This window comes from Esox lucius, chromosome 15 (assembly GCF_011004845.1).
Source record: "Esox lucius isolate fEsoLuc1 chromosome 15, fEsoLuc1.pri, whole genome shotgun sequence".
Taxonomy (NCBI): domain Eukaryota; kingdom Metazoa; phylum Chordata; class Actinopteri; order Esociformes; family Esocidae; genus Esox; species Esox lucius.
The window spans coordinates 1,814,492-1,835,022 of NC_047583.1; the positions used below are offsets into that span (position 1 = coordinate 1,814,492).

The 20,531-nt window shown below is 42.8% G+C and overlaps 1 protein-coding gene across 5 annotated transcripts in view; it reads left to right on the forward strand.

The window, feature by feature from the left end:
* myo6b (myosin VIb) overlaps positions 1-20,531 on the forward strand; it is a 55,854-nt gene that overhangs the window by 6,769 nt on the left and 28,554 nt on the right. For 3 of the 5 annotated variants that reach the window (XM_034297277.1, XM_034297281.1, XM_034297279.1), the window contains 14 exons: positions 3,577-3,646; positions 3,749-3,822; positions 4,631-4,760; positions 4,911-5,016; positions 5,397-5,452; positions 5,553-5,650; positions 5,827-5,991; positions 8,770-8,850; positions 9,428-9,436; positions 11,716-11,896; positions 15,364-15,508; positions 17,856-18,013; positions 18,107-18,198; positions 19,124-19,196. In XM_034297277.1, coding sequence (XP_034153168.1) covers positions 3,577-3,646; positions 3,749-3,822; positions 4,631-4,760; positions 4,911-5,016; positions 5,397-5,452; positions 5,553-5,650; positions 5,827-5,991; positions 8,770-8,850; positions 9,428-9,436; positions 11,716-11,896; positions 15,364-15,508; positions 17,856-18,013; positions 18,107-18,198; positions 19,124-19,196 — 1,438 coding nt within the window. The remainder of the gene's footprint in view (positions 1-3,576; positions 3,647-3,748; positions 3,823-4,630; positions 4,761-4,910; positions 5,017-5,396; positions 5,453-5,552; positions 5,651-5,826; positions 5,992-8,769; positions 8,851-9,427; positions 9,437-11,715; positions 11,897-15,363; positions 15,509-17,855; positions 18,014-18,106; positions 18,199-19,123; positions 19,197-20,531) is intronic. The other 2 variants (XM_034297278.1, XM_034297280.1) reach the window with 1 other exon arrangement.

The following is a 20,531-nucleotide window of genomic DNA, read 5'->3' on the forward strand; positions in this document are numbered from 1 at the left end:
TCCCCTTAGGACAGTCCCCATAAAACACTCACCTTAGGACAATCCCCTTAGGACACTCACCTCTCTGACATTCTCCAACAGTAGCAGCTTAAGTGTGTGTGTAGCAAGTTAACAATAGACTAGTGCCCTTCTTGGTTTATCCTGATCACAAGCCATTGGGAGTGTTGGCATAACAGCAAAGTAAGAAAATATAGGGGACATTCGGTCAAAGTTGCAGTCTGGAACTTTTGACAATAACACAATATCCCATTTTGGTCTGGATGTGTCTTATGTTATTCTCATATGGATAATCTATACATAGAATCACTATTGTACTTCGCTTTAATCACTGACTCTTAACGCTGGAACCCCCCAGGGGTGTGTCTTCAGCCCTCTGCTTTAATCACTGACTCTTAACACTGGGACCCCCCAGGGGTGTGTCTTCAGCCCTCTGCTTTAATCACTGACTCTTAACGCTGGGACCCCCCAGGGGTGTGTCTTCAGCCCTCTGCTTTAATCACTGACTCTTAACACTGGGACACCCCAGGGGTGTGTCTTCAGCCCTCTGCTTTAATCCCTGACTTTTAATGCTGGGGCCCCCCATGGGTGTGCTGCCCCCCCCCCCCCCCCCCCATTTTAGAGTCACCTCTATTGTAAATAACAGTGGAAGATGTTTTCTTTAAGAATGAGAAAAGAATGATCAGGATGGATGTAATAATGAAATTAGGTTTAATATTGTTGAGTGAGGTGGTTACGATGATGAAAAGATTAGCATGTTTGGTTCTAATCATCACTGTTAATGAATTGCTATTCAGCAATGTTTATTGGCATCATGATTCATTTATAATCACAAATGATTTATTCCTAAATCACTGTATTGAAAGATCAATCAATCAATCAATCAGATTTATTTATAAAGCCCTTTTTACAACAGCAGTTGTCACAAAGTGCCTTACAGAGACACCCGGCCCTAAACCCCAAGGAGCAAACAACAATAGTGTTGAATTTCAGTGGCTAGGAAAAACTCCCTAAGGTCGAATTTTAGGAAGAAACCTAGAGAGGACCCAGGCTCAGAGGGGTGACCAGTCCTCTTCTGGCTGTGCCGGGTGAGATATTAAGAGTCCAATTGGAATAATAAATAATAAATAAATACATTTCTCTGGGTAGGGCCACAGTGATTTCCAGGCAGGAAATCAATCCACCCACATTGCCAGGCATCAACCAAAGGGACACCCACCAACCGCAACCCCCATGATACATTTAAAATATCTGTATAAACAAAACAACACATTAAATGTCTATAAAATAAACCGTAATGCAAGCGTTACAACCTTAAGGTTGTTAAGCAAGACATTTTATATTGCTACATTTTATTGCAGCTGGTAAAAAATATTAAATGGTTCATACATTTACCTTCACCACTGTTAAGTTGTTCACTTCTCCACAACCTTGGGGAACATTGAAAGTCTCTGGGCCACACAGCCTCGTTGACCATCCTTTGCTCACTGGTTTTCATCCAGGCTACAGGCCTGCCCAGGACCTCTGTCAGAACAGTGCCACAGAGTCCTGGCAACTGTGTGTCTTGTTAGTGGAAGATTTGTGCTCATTATTGTTGAGGCTGGCAGCTCTTCATTCACCAAGTTCATTCTGTGTTTGCTTACGTGTCAGTGGGACACACACTCTCTGTCACCAAAATCACACACAAAATGTCTAGAAAATAAACAGTAGATGCAAGAGTTACAAGCTTGATTTTGTTTAGCAACAGATTTATTGTGGGATCATGTTGCATTAACCCTAACCTATTAAACCTATCGCCAATTGTAACTGTTACTCTGTAGCGTAGATAATGTCTTCCAAACCATCTCTGAACAGGCCCCTTATATCCTAATCACATATGTTCTGTAAACACATAACACGAGACGCAACACAGGGCTGTGAATCATGCAGTGTCCCAGAATGCAATGCAATAACAACCCGGTGTCCTTGGATCTACTCGTCCGTCACCAGCGCTATCAGCCGGAAGGAGAACCTCTATAACCCTCAGGTCTGGCCTTCAAGTCCAGACTAATTACTCATTAATATCATTTGTATAAATATTTGCACCATAATTCACTTTGCTGTCCATTCCTTTTGTTGTTTACAGACATGAAAACCAGTTTAATAAAATCCTTTACCATTCTACTGCAGAAAGAATCGTTTAGCTTTTTTATGTCAACGAAGGTCTTGAAAAGGAAATCAATGTCATTTCAACGGGCATTACGCCATGCTCAAATCCAGAGTTTAAACCCCTTAAAAAAGGTGTCCCTGAGTGGCGTAGTATGGCTGTAGTTTGAATCCGGGTTGCAGCAACCCAACAGTCCCCCAGGGTTCCAGTAGGTTGTCTCAGCACTGCCTGGGCTGGACGTTGGATGTTGGACAAAGTTGCTACTATATAGATCCTATTGTTTGTACTGCAGGTTTTGAGCGCACAGATTAAGCCTATTCTGGTATTTTTACCTTCTCTTGCTTAGTAGCTTATGCTTCTCCTGAGGCTTTCAACCTTTTTTTGAGTGTGGGATAATGTACCCCCTGGGTTAATTGAAAAAATTACAAAGACAACATGTCAAATGTTGAAACTGAGAATATTTTAGTTTTTGGAAAAATATGTAAGAGAAATGTTTTCCCATTTTTGTTTGATATAGGATTTCAGCTGCTCAACAGTTCAGGGGCCCCCTTGTTCTATTTTTTGTTTCATAATGCGCCCCATGTTTTCGATGGGTGACAGGTCTGGACTGCAGGAAGTGCCATTTAGCATCTGGACTCTTTTACTACGGAGCCATGCTGTTGTAAGATGTGCAGAATGTGTTTTGGCGTTGTCTTGCTGAAATAAGCAAGGCCTTATAAAAAAAGATATGAAGAGGGCCTGAAGATCACATCCATCCACTTTTGGTTTTCAGCCTTTTCTGTTTTCACTTGCAAGCATAGATTTCTCTGCTTTCTCTGTATCTTTTAATGATATTGAGTACCGTAGATGATGAGAGCCCTTAACTCTTTTACATTGTGCAACGTTATTCTTAAATTGTTGCACTATTTGCCCGCTCAGTCTTTCAGAGAGTGGGAAACCCCTCCCCATTCTCACTATTGACAGACCCATCCTCTCTGGAATGATCTTTTTATACCCAATCATGTTACTGACCTGTTGCCAATTGACCTAAGTAGTTGTGTGATATTCCATCAGGTTTAGTTTTTTAGCATTACACGACTTTTCCAATCTTTTGTTGCCTCTGTCCCAACTTTTATGAAACGTGTTGCCGGCATCAAATTCAAAGTGGGCATATATTTTTACTTTTTTAAATGATTTGCATATCATTGCATTCTTTTTTTATTTACATTTTACGCAGCAACCCAACTTTTTTGGAAACAAAGTTGTATATAACATTGTTAGTTTAATGCAATGCCAATGAACAAATATTTAACGCATTCTGTCTGAACGATGCCCTTCCCTGGTGAAGCAGATACATACTGTAGGTACATGGACCTGTTTGGGACATCTGCTGCTACTGGTGGAAGACTGAACATGTTTGAATTTTGGAAATGTTTGTGTTTTTCATGTTACAGACCTTCCTGGCTCCAATGAATCAAGTGTTCCCTGCAGAGGAGGATGTCAACAAACATATGGAGGACAACTGTAAGTTCTCCACCTGTCAGTCTTTTGTTCTCAAATTGGGTTAACAGATTTGGTGTACAGCTTGGTTTTTAAAGGACATTCATCTACTTTTCTCTTTTTCAGGTTCTCTCATGTACCTTAATGAGGGCACACTGTTGAACAATATCAGAGTGCGGTATAGTAAAGACAAGATATATGTACGATTTCCTGTCACCTCATTCCAAAATAATTTGATAATTTTTACGGTCAGAGGGCTAGTTGTGATTATCTAGATGGTGAGAGAGCTAGTTTAGAAAATCTCGATTAACAGAGGGCTAGTTGTGAATATCTAGAATATCAGATGGCTAGTTGTGAATATCTAGATGGTAAGAGAGCTAGTTGTGAATATCTAGATGGTAAGAGAGCTAGTTGTGAATATCTCGATTAACAGAGGGCTAGTTGTGAATATCTAGATGGTCAGAGGGTTAGTTGTGAAAACCTAGATTATGAAAGGGCTAGTTGTGAAAATCTAGATTATCAGAGAGCTAATTGTAAAAATCTAGATGGTCAGAGGGCTAGTTGTGAAAGTCTAGATGGTCACAGGGCTAGTTGTGAAAATCTAGATGGTCAGAGGGCTAGTTGTGAATATCTAGATGGTCACAGGGCTAGTTGTGAATATCTAGATGGTCACAGGGCTAGTTGTGAATATCTAGATGGTCACAGGGCTAGTTGTGAATATCTAGATGGTCACAGGGCTAGTTGTGAAAATCTAGATGGTCACAGGGCTAGTTGTGAATATCTAGATGGTCACAGGGCTAGTTGTGAATATCTAGATGGTCACAGGGCTAGTTGTGAATATCTTGATGGTCACAGGGCTAGTTGTGAATATCTAGATGGTCACAGGGCTAGATGTGAATATCTAGATGGTCACAGGGCTAGTTGTGAATATCTAGATGGTCACAGGGCTAGATGTGAACATTCCAGTGCTGTAGCTTCCTTATAAAAATAATATTTTTTTCTACACAGACTTACGTGGCCAACATTCTGATTGCGGTCAACCCATACTATGACATCCCCAAACATTACTCTCCAGAAACCATCAAGTCTTATCAGGGCCGGTCCCTTGGGACTCTTCCCCCTCATGTCTTCGCCATTGGTAAGAAGATTTTTGTTGTATTAATCACTACTACCATGCCTGGTTATTGGTCATAAATAATCGCTTTACATGTTGAAATATAAAGCGATTTATTTGATATAGGTTTGAATAAAGGCTCTTTTTAGAAAGACGATGTGCTCTTTTCGTCAGCTGACAAGGCTTACCGGGACATGAGGGTGCTGAAGATGAGTCAGTCCATCATCGTGTCCGGAGAATCTGGGGCTGGCAAGACTGAAAACACCAAATTTGTCCTCAGGTCTGGGTTGAAGGACTACTAGCATATTGTTTGTTTTGCCCAGACAACCTCATTAATCGTAACAGTAGACTATGTGAGATGATGTTGTGTGCACGCTCACCATTGGAGAGTATTGAAGGTCAAGGCCAAACCTCAGTACTGTTTTAGTCACTTAGCTTGGTCGCTTAGCTACTGTGTTAAACCAGCATGTGGTGCTCATTTGTTCTTTGACTGTGTCATGGAGTTTACCTTTAACCAAACATACAGTATATTGTGCTCATATATTGTGCTGACTTTGGTTGTCCGGTCATCAGGCATGTTTTTCTGTTGTCTACCTCCAAAGATGAACTCAATACATTATAGCATCTTTGTTTGTTCTCAATCTGACTTTCACCCCATAGATATTTAACAACTTCATATGGAACTGGTCAAGATATTGATGAGAGGATTGTTGAAGGTATTATTTAACAAATAACTTCACCATGTCTTCCTAATTGTATTTTTACCCTTATAGTTGAAGAAATCCACAAAACATATTTGCTGCTTGTCAATTTCAGCAAACCCCCTGCTTGAGGCTTTTGGAAATGCCAAGACAGTCAGGAACAACAACAGCAGTCGTTTTGGGAAATTTGTGGAAATCCACTTTAATGCAAAGGTGAGCCATGATTTTCTGGAAATGTGAGTAGTTTGGTGAATTTCAACATACAGTCGATGTAATTATTTTATCTGGTCGCATTTTTGTTGGCGTTTGCGGGTTTGAATCCTGTATGTGTGTGTGTGTGTGTGTGTGTGTGTGTGTATGTATGTGTGTGTGTGTGTGTATGGGAATAGAATAATGTGGTAGGCGGGTTCGTGTCTCATTACCTGTTGGAGAAGTCCAGGATCTGCATGCAAGGTACCGAGGAGAGGAACTACCACATCTTCTACAGGCTGTGTGCTGGAGCCTCGGAGGACATCCGAAAGAGGCTGCATCTCGACTCCCCTGACCACTTCAGGGTCTGTAGATACGCACACACTTCACACACTGAACAGCACACACAGACAGGTGACAGATTAAAGGAAGAACCGACATAACGTGTCTCAGTAAGGTGTTGGTCCATGAGGTGCCAGAACAGCTGTGATGTGTTTGTCATGGATTCTAGAGTCTCTGGAACCCTACTGGAGGAATGGAACACCGTTCTTCCAAAATATATTCCCTCGTTTGGTGTTTGGATGCTGGTGGTGGAGAGCTCTGTCTCACACTTAGATAATGTCCTCTTGCCATCTTGATCCAAAATCAATATCAATTGGGCCTGCTCACACTTTCTATACATGCCACAGAGCATGACTGCTTAACTGTATTGTGCAAAACACCAGTATGGAAGCATCATTATTTGTTCTGTTTCTCTACTCATTTAATTTTCTCCTTTCATTTGTAACCTGTCTGTATATTGTACAGTCAGTCTGGAGCCCCCCCCCCCCCCCCCCCCATTAATCACTGGCACCCAAAATGGAAGGTCCCGGATCTGGAGCTTGACCTGTGTATCACTGTCAACTGTAACCAGAGAGCACGGAGTCTTTGAATACTAGGATGAGAATCGGGATTGACGGATGAGTCCTTTGAATGGAAGCTGCAGATTGCCTCATCCATCGTGCCTGACTGGGTTTTCTGAAAGAAGGGAGTGTGTCTATCACTTTCCCTCCCCAGTAAGATGGCATAGATCCTCCTGCCAAACTTTTCTACCATGAAGGAGATTGTATCAGTTGATGAACTGCAATTACATTCTCATTTTCCAGTGTATTTTTCTTTTCCCAGAAAAAATGTCTTCTTCCAGTCTTCCTAGAAAGAAGTGTAAAAGTAGCGATAGACTGATTTCTTTGGTTTTGGTCTTCAGCTGAATGCCCGCCTGTTTTGGCAGTGTGATGCTATTCCCTCCATGACCACTAGATGTCACGTGTACTTTAATAATGAGTGAATGTTCTGGTTTAACACTTCTGGTTCATGTCCTGTACTAATAACCTGGTATTCATTTTGACTTCAGACACCAGGCGAAGGCAGTTTACTAGCAGGTGTCCCCCAAAAAACTGAATAGTTTTGGCCGTCCAGGACCTAAGATGTCTAGATGCATAGATGCATGTGTATATGTATTGCCCTGGTGTAGAGGTCACAAAGAGTGGACAGACCCAAAGCTGCTCCAGATGTCGGGACACCTGCAGTCCTCCCATGTTGAATTCCTTTGTAGTATAAAACTCATTATACTTTTTCGTTTTATTTTAATGTCTCCTTTTGGCCTGGTCATAAAGCCTACAAATTGTATGACTGTTCTACAAGTTCATTAATGCAGTTCTAGCCCAGTTTGATGGTATGTTGTTTTTGAATCATCTCAGTAAAAACATGGTACAGGAATAATGACTGAGAGCGAACAGTGGTTTTGACTAGTTGAACTTGACTTTTGCTGTAAATAATGTCACTGTGAATAGCAGTTGTGCACAAATGACATTCTGAGTAATATGTCCTTACTACGCTATGTTTAATGTCAGTGTATCTGTGTTTTTGGTTATCAATCTTTTTTTTAAATATATACTATATATTCCCCTCTCCATTCAATAGTCTTATGAATCTCTTTGGGCTTTTATTATATTATTGGTGGCTTTTCCCCCAAACAGCAAGTACTGTTACAAAATTCCATTTGAAGGCTTTATTTATGTAGCGTAAACCAGAGAATGCTCTAAGACAACTTATAAACAGTTGCTTCCTTCACAATGATACACCTAAGATGTCCTAGAATGACAGATTTAATCAAATATAAACAACGTAAGTCTGGGCTATACACATAGGCAGATCTCCAACATGGCCTTATGATTGATAAAACAAACAATATTTATTTTATGAGCAAATCAATCGATTATTATCCAGGGTTCAGCTTTTTTCCATTCTACACTGCTTCTATCCAGCCTGTGAGGAAAAAACAAAGCCAGGCAAACTACAGGAAGCTGTTCTTTATCTAATTCGACTGCCACTGTTCTCCAAATACCACCCTGTACAAACAGTGACTGTCACCATTCCTCTTCTCCACCAGACGTTACTATTAGAAAAGATTTGCCTGCACTTCAACTCTGTCGAGGCCTTTCAACATAATTGTAGTGTTCAGTTTTACTCTATTACCCATCTGGTGGTTTCAGCCTGGGTTTAGTCTGTGTGGTTTGAGCAACGAGGAGACGATGTAATCGTACATTCACAGTGTTTTACAGGCCCATAATCAGAATAGGAGAGATGTTGACATCGCCCATCCCCAGAACCTACTTGTTTTTTTATATGAATGCATATTGCTGTTTGAGAACCAGCTGGGACCAAATGTGTTCAGGGATTACCTGAATGTGTTGGTTAATGCCACACGTCCTCTCAACACTGTAATAAGGCAGCAACTGTGTTATTATATGGAGTCGCTGTGGTGAGTCTCATCAGCAGAGGCAATTAACTCCTAATGCAATTCAAACCCATTCAACTGTGAAGCCAAGGTTGGAGAATTGGTCTTCTTTTAACGCTGCAAAACACAGTACCACCATTCTTGCGTGCGCTGTTCCTCCAGTGACAAAATAATGTATAGAATGATTAAGTAACTTTTTTGAGGACTTCTTTGTTAGCCGAAGACGCTACCTTTGGGCAAAGTACACTGAATACTGTGCAAATGATGTAAACAGATCCGACACAGGTCAGCTTGTGAGGGTTGTCTGTGCTTAGGTGATATCTTTAATGCTAATTGATTGTGTGTTTGTGTTTACTCCTTTGGCCAGTATCTGAATAGAGGATGCACACGATACTTCGCCAGCATGGACACAGACAAACAGATCGGCCAGAATCGCAAGAGTCCTGAGGTACAGTATCAGTCTTACAGTTCTGTGTGACCTCTGACCCGTCATTGCATTCACAACTGCAAGTCTTTTATTTGTTCAACATCTTCCTGGCAACAAGTGGCTTTGAAAGGGAGTGAAAGTAGTAAAAAAAAAACAGTCTTAAGGATTTTCCAGAAGTAAACAACTTTAGGTGCTAAACTTTATGGTTTTGTATTGGCATGACAAGCTCTCTGAGTAAATTATTGTTGCTATAGAAATTGCTTCGGACTATTTTCAGGTCTGTGTTTTTGATAAATTATGTATGATGTGATTATCTTTCGATTTCTTTCCCTGCAGGACATTTTAATGATTATTTGTTGTTACGAGCTCTCATAAGAATAACGCAACAGTTTTCTCTCACAGGGGTGAATCAGCAATACATTCATTTCACTGCTCGCTCTTCAACTCAGAGACGAGGATGCATTTTTCCATTTTCATAATCAACAAAATTGATCTTTTCATAGCTTGTGTTTAGTGTGTTCAGACAGCAGTGAAAGTTTTAGTGTTACTAATCACGCTTGTTTTATGTCCCTCTGGCCGTCACGGGTCCCTAATGAAGGATAATAAGGTGATATTTTTCTTGTGAGAGTCTTTGTTGTACTCACTATGTAAACCCTGAGAAGCGCAGAGCTCAGCTTTACATGCATGAAATTGTAGTGCAAGCTTGTTTCTGTGTCAGTGTGCATGGACCGGCCTTTTGGATCCTGCTTCTATTGGGCTCAGAATGTCACCGTGTAGAGAGACTGTTACAAATACAAGTCATGACTGTTGAAATCCAACAACCAAAGTATCAAAGTGGCTTTGTCAAACAGAATCACACTGTGACACTCCCCTTGGTGTGCCTCTGGTTTCTGGTCCTCACATCCTCCTTCAAACCAGAAATTCACAGATCTACTGTACTTTACCAGGCTTCTGCTTGTAACTTTCTCTGGTGGATTTCTCATTTCCGGCGTTGGGTGTTGAGAGGGTTTAAACGCCAGGTCACTGGAGACCACTGGAGACCTACGGTCTTGTTGATGCAGTGTGAAGGTGGTCTGTTGGTGTTTTTTCACTCACATACTGTAAATTATGACAGGGAAGGCAGGATTTATAGTTGGGTGGTATTACATACCTTCATTTTGTTCCTGTATCATACCAGGAGATTTATTACCAGCAGAAAGGTCGATTTAGTTTTTAAATTATTTTAAACAACAGGCTATGTATGCCAACAAATTATTAAAGGAATATTGAATCCCATAGCTGACCCGATCCAAATGCTGGCAAACTGACACACTGAATGCAAACCCCATACACTTCCACTTGATCCAGGAGGAGGCTGATTGTGTTTACCAAGATTGATATTGCAAACACGTCACGTATAGTCTAGTGAGCGAACCGAATGCAAAGCCGGATCCCTGACCTGGAAACAATCATGGGAAACTAATAGTGATTATATTTAACTGGCCAACGGCAGTGAATTTGGAGTGTTAGGTGATCTCCTAGCGTGTTTGATGAAGGATCACCACACTGGCTCTGTGTACTCTCTCTTAACAAGGCAGAGATAAACATATTGTGCCCACAAATGCTGCCCCTTTCCCCATTGGGTCAATTAGCCACAAAAATGCAAATGCAAATTGCGTTGACTAATGAGAAAGAAATAGAACAACAGCCTGTGTTTCCGCCCTGTCTAGAAATTAAACTTGATAGCTCACGGTGGACGGGATCACAGAGAATTAACTATAGCCCTTGATAGGAAGATGTAACGCTGTAAAACAGGCAAGCAATTTCAAATTATTTCTTGAATTCATCAATGTCATTATAATATACAAAAAACTAATTGGAAAATATTTCATATAATAATCAAGCCTTGTGAGTAAAATGATGGAAAGTGAATAAATGTTTTTGCTAACTGGGAAAGGGGCATCTATTGGATGAGTTGCTGTGATGGCACCAGAATATGCACTACAGCAGTTTCTCTGTCCCATCATTTTGTGTCCATAGTCTGGTAGTAAAGTATTTCACATGAACGTGGGCACAGAGCTAGCTTGGAATGCGGTAATTACAGTGTCATTTTCAAAATGTCATGTCTCTAATCCAAGACTCATTATTTAGTAAACATTGGACTGTTGGAGTCTCAGATGACAAACAGAGGCCTCCCCATGTCCTCACACCCACAGTCCCTCCCCATGTCCTCACACCCACAGTCCCTCCCCATGTCCCTCCCCGTGTCCTCACACCCACAGTCCCTCCCCATGTCCTCCCCATGTCCTCACACCCACAGTCCCTCCCCATGTCCTCACACCCACAGTCCCTCCCCATGTCCCTCCCCGTGTCCTCACACCCACAGTCCCTCCCCATGTCCCTCCCCATGTCCTCACACCCACAGTCCCTCCCCATGTCCTCACACCCACAGTCCCTCCCCATGTCCTCACACCCACAGTCCCTCCCCATGTCCTCACACCCACAGTCCCTCCCCATGTCCTCACACCCACAGTCCCTCCCCATGTCCTCCCCATGTCCTCACACCCACAGTCCCTCCCCATGTCCTCACATCCATAGTCCTTCCCCATGTCCCCATGTCTTTGTGGCCAACAAACAAATCATGTGACCCGTTTAATACTTTTGTACAATATTGAAAATCCCACCATCTCTATTTGAAAACCCCTGGTATCTGTTACATGTGGAATACCACCCAACTCTAACTGTCTGTTTTCCTAGTCTGGTTACACGATGATGGAAAGACTCTGGTCATTATAAGGCCTGTGTCCACAAAGAGATGTGCTTTAGGATCACAGTCTAGGATCATCATCGTCTGAATGGCTCTGCATCCAAGGAGTGTAACCTGACTCCACTGTCTCCATCCTCAAGCATGTTAAAATGGGCGCCCTTAAAGACCCTCTGCTGGATGACCAGGCGGACTTTAACAGGATGTGCGCGGCCATGAAGAAGATCGGACTGGATGACACGGAGAAGCTGGACCTGTTCAGGGTTGTAGCCGGGGTTCTGCACCTGGGAAACATCGACTTCGAGGAGACAGGGAGCACTTCAGGTTAGTAAAGATAATAGACCAGGAGAACCTCAGGTTAGTAAAGATAATAGACCGGGAGAACCTCAGGTTAGTAAAGATAATAGACCGGGAGAACCTCAGGTTAGTAAAGATAATAGACCGGGAGAACCTCAGGTTAGTAAAGATAATAGACCGGGAGAACCTCAGGTTAGTAAAGATAATAGACCGGGAGAACCTCAGGTTTGTAAAGATAATAGACCGGGAGAACCTCAGGTTTGTAAAGATAATAAACTGGGAGAACCTCAGGTTATTAAAGATAATAGACCGGGAGAACCTCAGGTTAGTAAAAATAATAGACCGGGAGAACCTCAGGTTAGTAAAGATAATAGACTGGGAGAACCTCAGGTTAGTAAAGATAATAGACCGGGAGAACCTCAGGTTAGTAAAGATAATAGACCGGGAGAACCTCAGGTTAGTAAAGATAATAGACCGGGAGAACCTCAGGTTTGTAAAGATAATAGACCGGGAGAACCTCAGGTTTGTAAAGATAATAGACCGGGAGAACCTCAGGTTAGTAAAGATAATAGACCGGGAGAACCTCAGGTTTGTAAAGATAATAGACCGGGAGAACCTCAGGTTTGTAAAGATAATAGACCGGGAGAACCTCAGGTTAGTAAAGATAATAAACCGGGAGAACCTCAGGTTAGTAAAGATAATAGACCGGGAGAACCTCAGGTTAGTAAAGATAATAAACCGGGAGAACCTCAGGTTAGTAAAGATAATAGACCGGGAGAAACTCAGGTTAGTAAAGATAATAGACCGGGAGAACCTCAGGTTAGTAAAGATTATAGCTGGAAACAAAATTCCAGTATGTTATGTCTTGAAATCCAGCGATGGTTTTGCCTGATAAAATGCTGCATTTCCTCCACTACCATTATGAAACAAATCAAATGTAAAATTTTGCCCTATACAGAACAGAATTGTCAAAATTTTCCCTATCCCGAACAGAACTGTCAAATGTTGCCCTATCTAGAACAAAACTGTCAAATGTTGCCCTATCCAGAACAGAACTGTCAAATGTTGCCCTATACAGAACCGAAGTCCTTAGACTTAGAACTGTCAAATGTTGCCCTATCTAGAACAGAACTGTCAAATGTTGCCCTATCTAGAACAGAACTGTCAAATGTTGCCCTATCCAGAACAGAACTGTCAAATGTTGCCCTATACAGAACAGAAGTCCTTAGACTTAGAACTGTCAAATGTTGCCCTATCTAGAACAGAACTGTCAAATGTTGCCCTATCTAGAACAGAACTGTCAAATGTTGCCCTATCCAGAACAGAACTGTCAAATGTTGCCCTATACAGAACAGAAGTCCTTAGACTTAGAACTGTCAAATGTTGCCCTATCCAGAACAGAACTGTCAAATGTTGCCCTATACAGAACAGAAGTCCTTAGATGATTTTGTCTCTGGACCCTGATTAGACCCGGTTGCCTCAGTCACGACCCATTATTCTCATTTGTGCTCAAGTGGTATCTGGGGAGAAGCAAGCAAGCAAGTTTATTTATATAGCACAATTCATACATAAAAGCAATTCAGTGTGCTTTATAAAGAAAATAAATAAATATAAAAATACAATAGCATAAACACAAATACTCAGATGAAAACATCAAAACATCATAATAGTAAAACAGAATAAAAAAAATGGGATAAAACATTAGAAGCTATAAAAGCTGTATAGATGCTGAACAGTGCGGTTAAGTTAAAGTGCTCAGTCATAGGCACGTGAAAAGAGAACTGGATTAAAAAATATTGGGGCACGTCTAAGGTCTTCTGTTAGTTTATTCCAGTTGTATGCAGCATAACTGCTAAACGCAGCTTGACCATGTTTAGTTTCTGTAACTGACTGGAAGCCAAAGCAAAGATTTAAGAACCGGAGTGATGTGCTCTGTTCTCTTGGACCTGGTTAACATTCTAGCAGCAGCATTCTGAATGAGGCTGCATTCAGCTGTTTTACAGTCTTTTTGGGGAGTCCAGTTAAGAGGCCATTACATTAGTAAACCCTATCAGAGATAAATAGGGTTTATCTCTAATAGGGTTATTAAAACCCTATTTTTAATAACCCTATTAGAAAAGAATGGATGAGCTTCTGGCTGTATTTTTAAGATGATAGAATGCCATTTTGGTGTCCGCTTTGATATGACTGTTAAATGTTAAATGGTCCCTGATTTTATGGGCCAGAGAATCCAGCTAGTTTTTTCTCTGGAGAAAACTTTTGTACAAATGTAAATATAGCATCTTTCTCACTCTGCACATATTCTTAGTGAATACCGTTCTTGTGCTTGGGAGCACAGAACCTGGTGAACAGCGCTGCCAGGGGCTCTGTCGAAAATACTGTGATTAAATAGATCCGTCTCTGTCAGGTCTCGCTGCCCCAATGTTGTAATGGACACACTGAAAAGGACACCCTGGTCTGAAATCCCTCCCCTATAGAGCACTCTCAGACACAGACATGCTGAAATACTGCTTGGGGATTCAAGCTGATCTTAAAATGGATAACAATATTGAGTACTGGAGATCTGGAGATCACGTACTGCCTGGAGATCACGTACTGCCTGGAGAATGGAGATCACATACTGCCTGGATATCACATATTGCGTGGATCAGCCCAGTCACCTCTGAAATGGAGGCACCTCTGCAGCTCATTTCCTTCTCTCAGACCATCTGCCTGTCAACCCATTTAGAGGATATTAGCTGGACCTACTTCAGTCTGATGTAAAGGACATTTAGCTAGACCTACTTCAGTCTGGTGTAAAGGACATTCAGCTAGACCTACTTCAGTCTGATGTAAAGGACATTTAGCTAGACCTACTTCAGTCTGATGTAAACCATTACTCCTGCAGAACACTGGGCCACTAAACTTTCAGGGTAGATGGCAAAAAAGGAAATACCATTTATTTTCATGCTCACCAATTGTGTGTCTGTGTATATGTGTCTGTGTGTGTGTCTGTGTGTGTGTCTGTGTGTGTGTCTGTGTGTGTGTGTGTGTCTGTGTGTGTGTGTGTGTGTGTGTCTGTGTCTGTCAATGTGTGTCTGTGCATGTGTCTGTGTGTGTGTCTGTGTGTGTGTCTGTGGTCTTACTAAACTCAGGGGGACCAGATTTCCCAATGAGTATAGTAAAACCAGAAAAAAAATTACATTTTGGGACCTTTTGCCGATCCCCGTGAGGCAAAAGTCAATTTCCCGGCTCAGGGTTTAGGGTCAAACTTACAATTGATTTTATAGTTAGAATTGGGGTTTCTTTAAGGTCCAGGCGTTGTTGGTTAAGTTTAGGCATTACATCTAGGTAAAGTTTAGGCATAAATGTTTCTTTATTGAAGTTAAAGTTAGGGTTAGGTTATGATTAGGGTTAGGGTTAGGTTTAGGGTTAAGATTTGGGCAAGGGAGCGTGCAATTTAATTTTCTGGTCCCCATGAGGGTAGCTGTACAAATGTGTGTGTGTGTGTACAGGCGGCTGTATCTTGATGAGCCAGTCGAGCCAGACACTGTCCTACTGTGCTGATCTGCTTGGATTGGACCAGGACGACCTGAGAGTGAGCCTCACCACCAGGGTCATGCTGACTACAGCGGGGGGCGCCAAAGGAACAGTCATCAAGTAAGACTGCCTCTGGATTAGATCTGCACGTTCTGTTGGGTTCTCGAGCGATCAATACCACCTCCTCCCACCGCCACCTTCACCCCCTGTCCCAAAAAATATGCTCTGCAGACAGGCAGAGCAGGTCAATGGTGACCTACAGTTATTATGCTATTTTACAATTGCCCATTGTTATTAAATAGGAAAATCCTAAATGATAATAATATTTGGTTGTCAGTCTGCTACTGCTGCACTTGCTATTGGGAGCTGAGACTCTTTAGTCAGAAGTACATAGACTGTTTATTCAGTGTTAGTCAGAGGGTGTGGAGAACTGAGACTTGAAGAGTTGTGAAGTGAGGAAATACTTTCTTATGAGCAGCTGTTGTCAGACACAGTGACTGTAGTGGGATTCAGTTCTTATAGAAGCCCGAAGAGTAAAGAGGCTGAAGATAAGCTGGTCGTGTGTAGGACGGATCTATACTGTTTAACCAACCATGGCCCAGAGCAACGCTAATAGCCATGTTGCTACTTAAACCCATTCATGTCACGCTAGTAACTGCTCTTATTTACATTGGAGTGTTGCGTAAGACAGTGAAGCTTAAGTCACACTTACATTATTGAGACAGGCTCCAGCATGCCGTAACCGGTACATTATTGAGACAGGCTCCAGCATGCCGTAACCGGTACATTATTGAGACAGGCTCCAGCATGCCGTAACCGGTACATTATTGAGACAGGCTCCAGCATGCCGTAACCGGTACATTATTGATACAGGCTCCAGCATGCCGTAACCGGTACATTATTGAGACAGGCTCCAGCATGCCGTAACCGGTACATTATTGAGACAGGCTCCAGCATGCCGTAACCGGTACATTATTGAGACAGGCTCCAGCATGCCGTAACCGGTACATTATTGAGACAGGCTCCAGCATGCCGTAAATCCGCTCGTAAGACATAATCCATTGGACCACTAATACGTGGGGGTCTGGTCACCTTTTCATCGTCATTACGCCCCGGTCCACATCCTCATCACATCCCAGTCCACATCCTCATCACACCCCAGTCCACATCCTCATCACATTCCGGTCCACATCCTCATCACATCCCGGTCCACATCCTCATCACATCCCGGTCCACATCCTCATCACATCCCAGTCCACATCCTCATCACATCCCGGTCCACATTCTCATCACATCCCGGTCCACATCCTCATCACATCCCAGTCCACATTCTCATCACATCCCGGTCCACATCCTCATCACATCCCGGTCCACATCCTCATCACATCCCGGTCCACATCCTCATCACATCCCAGTCCATATTCTCATCACATCCCGGTCCACATCCTCATCACATCCCGGTCCACATCCTCATCACATCCCAGTCCACATCCTCATCACATCCCAGTCCACATCCTCATCACATCCCGGTCCACATCCTCATCACATCCCAGTCCATATTCTCATCACATCCCGGTCCACATCCTCATCACATCCCGGTCCACATCCTCATCACATCCCAGTCCACATCCTCATCACATCCCGGTCCACATCCTCATCACATCCCAGTCCACATCCTCATCACATCCCAGTCCACATCCTCATCACATCCCAGTCCACATCCTCATCACATCCCGGTCCTCATCCTCATCACATCCCGGTCCACATCCAGGTATAGGTGGTCCGGATAGGCCTTGTGGGAAGAGGGGGGCTATTTCTCCTCTGTTTTCCTGCTGTTTTATGTAAAGATATAAATATAGATTTTGCTCCAAACTTCTGGGTGAACTTTCTTTTTTACCTCTCAGTGTGTCGAATTATGCTGGAGATATTTCACTTTGAAACGGTGAAAGTTAAAAACAAGATTGTGCACAGAATTTTCGTCTTTCCCCCGGGGGCGCGGCCACTCGATAGCACCTTACCTGTCCTCTGTCAGTAACCTGTTGCCATTCGAGAGAATCACAATTCACTTGTGATTATAATTACATCTCCAGCCTTACTGCCAGAGGGCTTTTTCAAAGGAGAGGTCCTAGGAGGAATCCGTCAAACCGCGGCGTATTGATACTTCCAGTGTGTTTGAGTGACAGGGCATGGCCGTAACAGGGCTGGGTGGATGAATATTTCAACAGGCCCAGATGCCTGGCCTTCCCCGTGATAAATAATGCAGCTGCATCTGAGGGATGGGAGGGACATGAGCCCGGGGGTGGGGGGTTGGAGTGTGCAATCTGGCCCCTGAAACTGGGCCCCGTCCTGGAGAGGTCGTGGGGGGGGGGGGTCAAACGGGAGGGTTGTTTTCAGTTTTTCAGGGTGACAGATTTGAGGAGACATATGTCCCATTTAGGGTCTCTCAGTGCCCCCCTTCTTCCCACAGGGTGCCTCTGAAGGTGGAACAGGCAAACAGCGCCCGCGATGCCCTGGCCAAGGCTGTGTACAGCTGCCTCTTTGACCACGTGGTCAGGAGGGTCAACCAGTGCTTCCCCTTCAAAACCTCCTCTAACTTCATAGGCGTGTTGGACATCGCCGGTTTCGGTAAGTGGACGAGAGCGGTGAGTTCGCCTGATCGTTCATCTGTCCATTGTTTACAGATTATTTACTCTTTACATTTATTCTCACGCACCTCAGAGTATTTTGAGCACAACAGCTTTGAGCAGTTCTGCATCAACTACTGCAACGAGAAGCTCCAGCAGTTCTTTAACGAGCGCATCCTGAAAGAGGTGAGTGAGAGCGACAGTTGGATGAGGCCTAGGCTTGTATGTACATCAACAGACTGGAGTGGGAGGGTGTGTCACGTGTGTGTTTGAGAGACACACCCTCCTACACAGACCAAAAACTCAAGCTCACTCCAAAAGAGTCAGTCCAAATTACATTAGAATAACATTATAATGGTAATCTTTCTTTTTCACTTTTTTCATTGTTGATTCTAATTCCGAGCATTGACTACTGAGCATTGAGTACTGAATGTTGAGTACTGAACATTGACTACTGAACATTGAGAACTGAACGTTGATTACTGAGCACTGAGTACTGAGCACTGAGTACTGAATGTTGAGTACTGAATGTTGAGTACTGAACGTTGAGTAGTGAATGTTGAGTTTCTGCCAATACAGAGGACCGATTCCGATACTGACATCTTCATTTTGTTGAGCTGTGCTCTGATTGCTAAATGTGATCTACATGAATTGTATGTCATACAATATTTTATGAACACATTTCTCAGCAGTTAAGATTTAAAGTGTAACTTACACCATATTAACAATCAAATCTTATTAAAATATGTTCAAATATAATTAATGAACATTCCATGGTAGTGTATGGCATTTTTGGAAATACTGTAGCAGTGTAGAATAATCTAGTGGTTAAGTATGGAACACATTATTAATTGCTGTGAGAACTATGGATTTGACAAACTGACAATTTTCCTTAAAGACATTTTCATATCAGTATTTAGTTCAAATCATAAAATTACACGTGAATTGGCATGTTTAGCTTGTTTCAACATCAGATATATTTGGTTCTAGGCCTGACCCGGAGATACTAAAATGTGTTAACCATTAGAGTGATGAAAAGAGATCTTACCTTGTATCAGTGGTTAGGAGCAAAATACCCTTCTTTTGTGTTGACTTGTCAGTCTTTCTTCAGGAGCAGGAGCTGTATCAGAGGGAAGGACTGGGGGTCAATGAAGTTCACTATGTTGACAACCAGGACTGCATAGGTGAGTGTCACTGTCAGGCCGGACTTACAACAACAGTTACACTGTTGTATTTTCACAAAGGTCATCTGGTGCATGTCTGTTATATTTTCAGCAAGGTCATCTGGTGCATATCTGCTGCAGTAGGCTGTGAAGCCCATCCATATTTCTGTATTGTATTCAATTCTATGCTGGAGCTCTTCGGTAATCCTGAATTCGACCTGTTTCTCAAACACATTACATGTTTCATTTGTCACCTCCCCAAGAACCACCCCTAAAATACTTGTCTGTTTTAAAATATGGGGCAGCACACTGTTCCTGCAGGTCTTAGATGACACATCCTCTTCCTCTTCTTTAAGTTGCCTGTTGAAACCTAATTCTAGGACTGGCTTAAGACTGTAGAGAAGGGATCACTTTCTGGGTCTGTGCAGGCTGCCGGGCTCTTGGGACCCAATAGAAGGTGGTGTGTGCGTGTGTGTGTGAGTGACTGGAATACTTTTTGGATTGGTGCAGAAGTCTCCAGCAGCAGAGGTTGTCAGAGCAGCACAGAGAGAGACATGATTAACTTTAAGGGACATTTTTACAGACCAACTGAGCACTCTGTACTTTCCAGACATTGAGATGATTGGCTGAAACACATCGTCACCGACTCCCCCCCCCCCCAACATAAGATTGGACTCATCCCTCACGGCCAAGGGCTTTGCAATAGAACTTTTTCAGTGCTGAAGGGGCCATAGTGGAGCAAACATGTGAATCCTCATTAGACCGTGGAAGTTGCCATCACTAGTCACCCTGAAGCAGAACTCTGATTCAGCCCGATTTCCAGGGTTTGTTCAACCCCGCTTACAGTAAATGGCATTTTGGGTGACAAGGTGAAACATTTAGATTTGTATATTAAATACTTGATTATTCAGGGCCGTTAACTGTCTGCCACGGACAACATTTGTGACTTGCAAATGAGTGTCCATTAATTACACTCATCAGTCTCTCCCCAATTTATGCCCAGGTGCCTAATCATGCAAATGTATGGCTGTTCCTCTGTCAGATCATATTCCAAATAGCCTGCATGGGTAATTAACTGGGAGAGATGATGGGGTTGATGGGCCTCCGGCGGAACAATGGACTCTGCCTTCAGTTTGAACAGCACCCGAAGCCTCAGACAAAGGCCTGCTTTGGAACCATGTTGAAGCTGTCAGGGTTCTAAGAACACAATGTGGTTCCAGTTAGTCTCCCTGACAACTGGCTGCTTCTCGCTGGGACGGGACGTGTGAACTTCACTGTCCATTCAGTGTGGCCGCTTTGCCAGTGTCTTCACATGGTGTCCTTGACAAACGTTTAAACATTAAGAGTATAGGACTT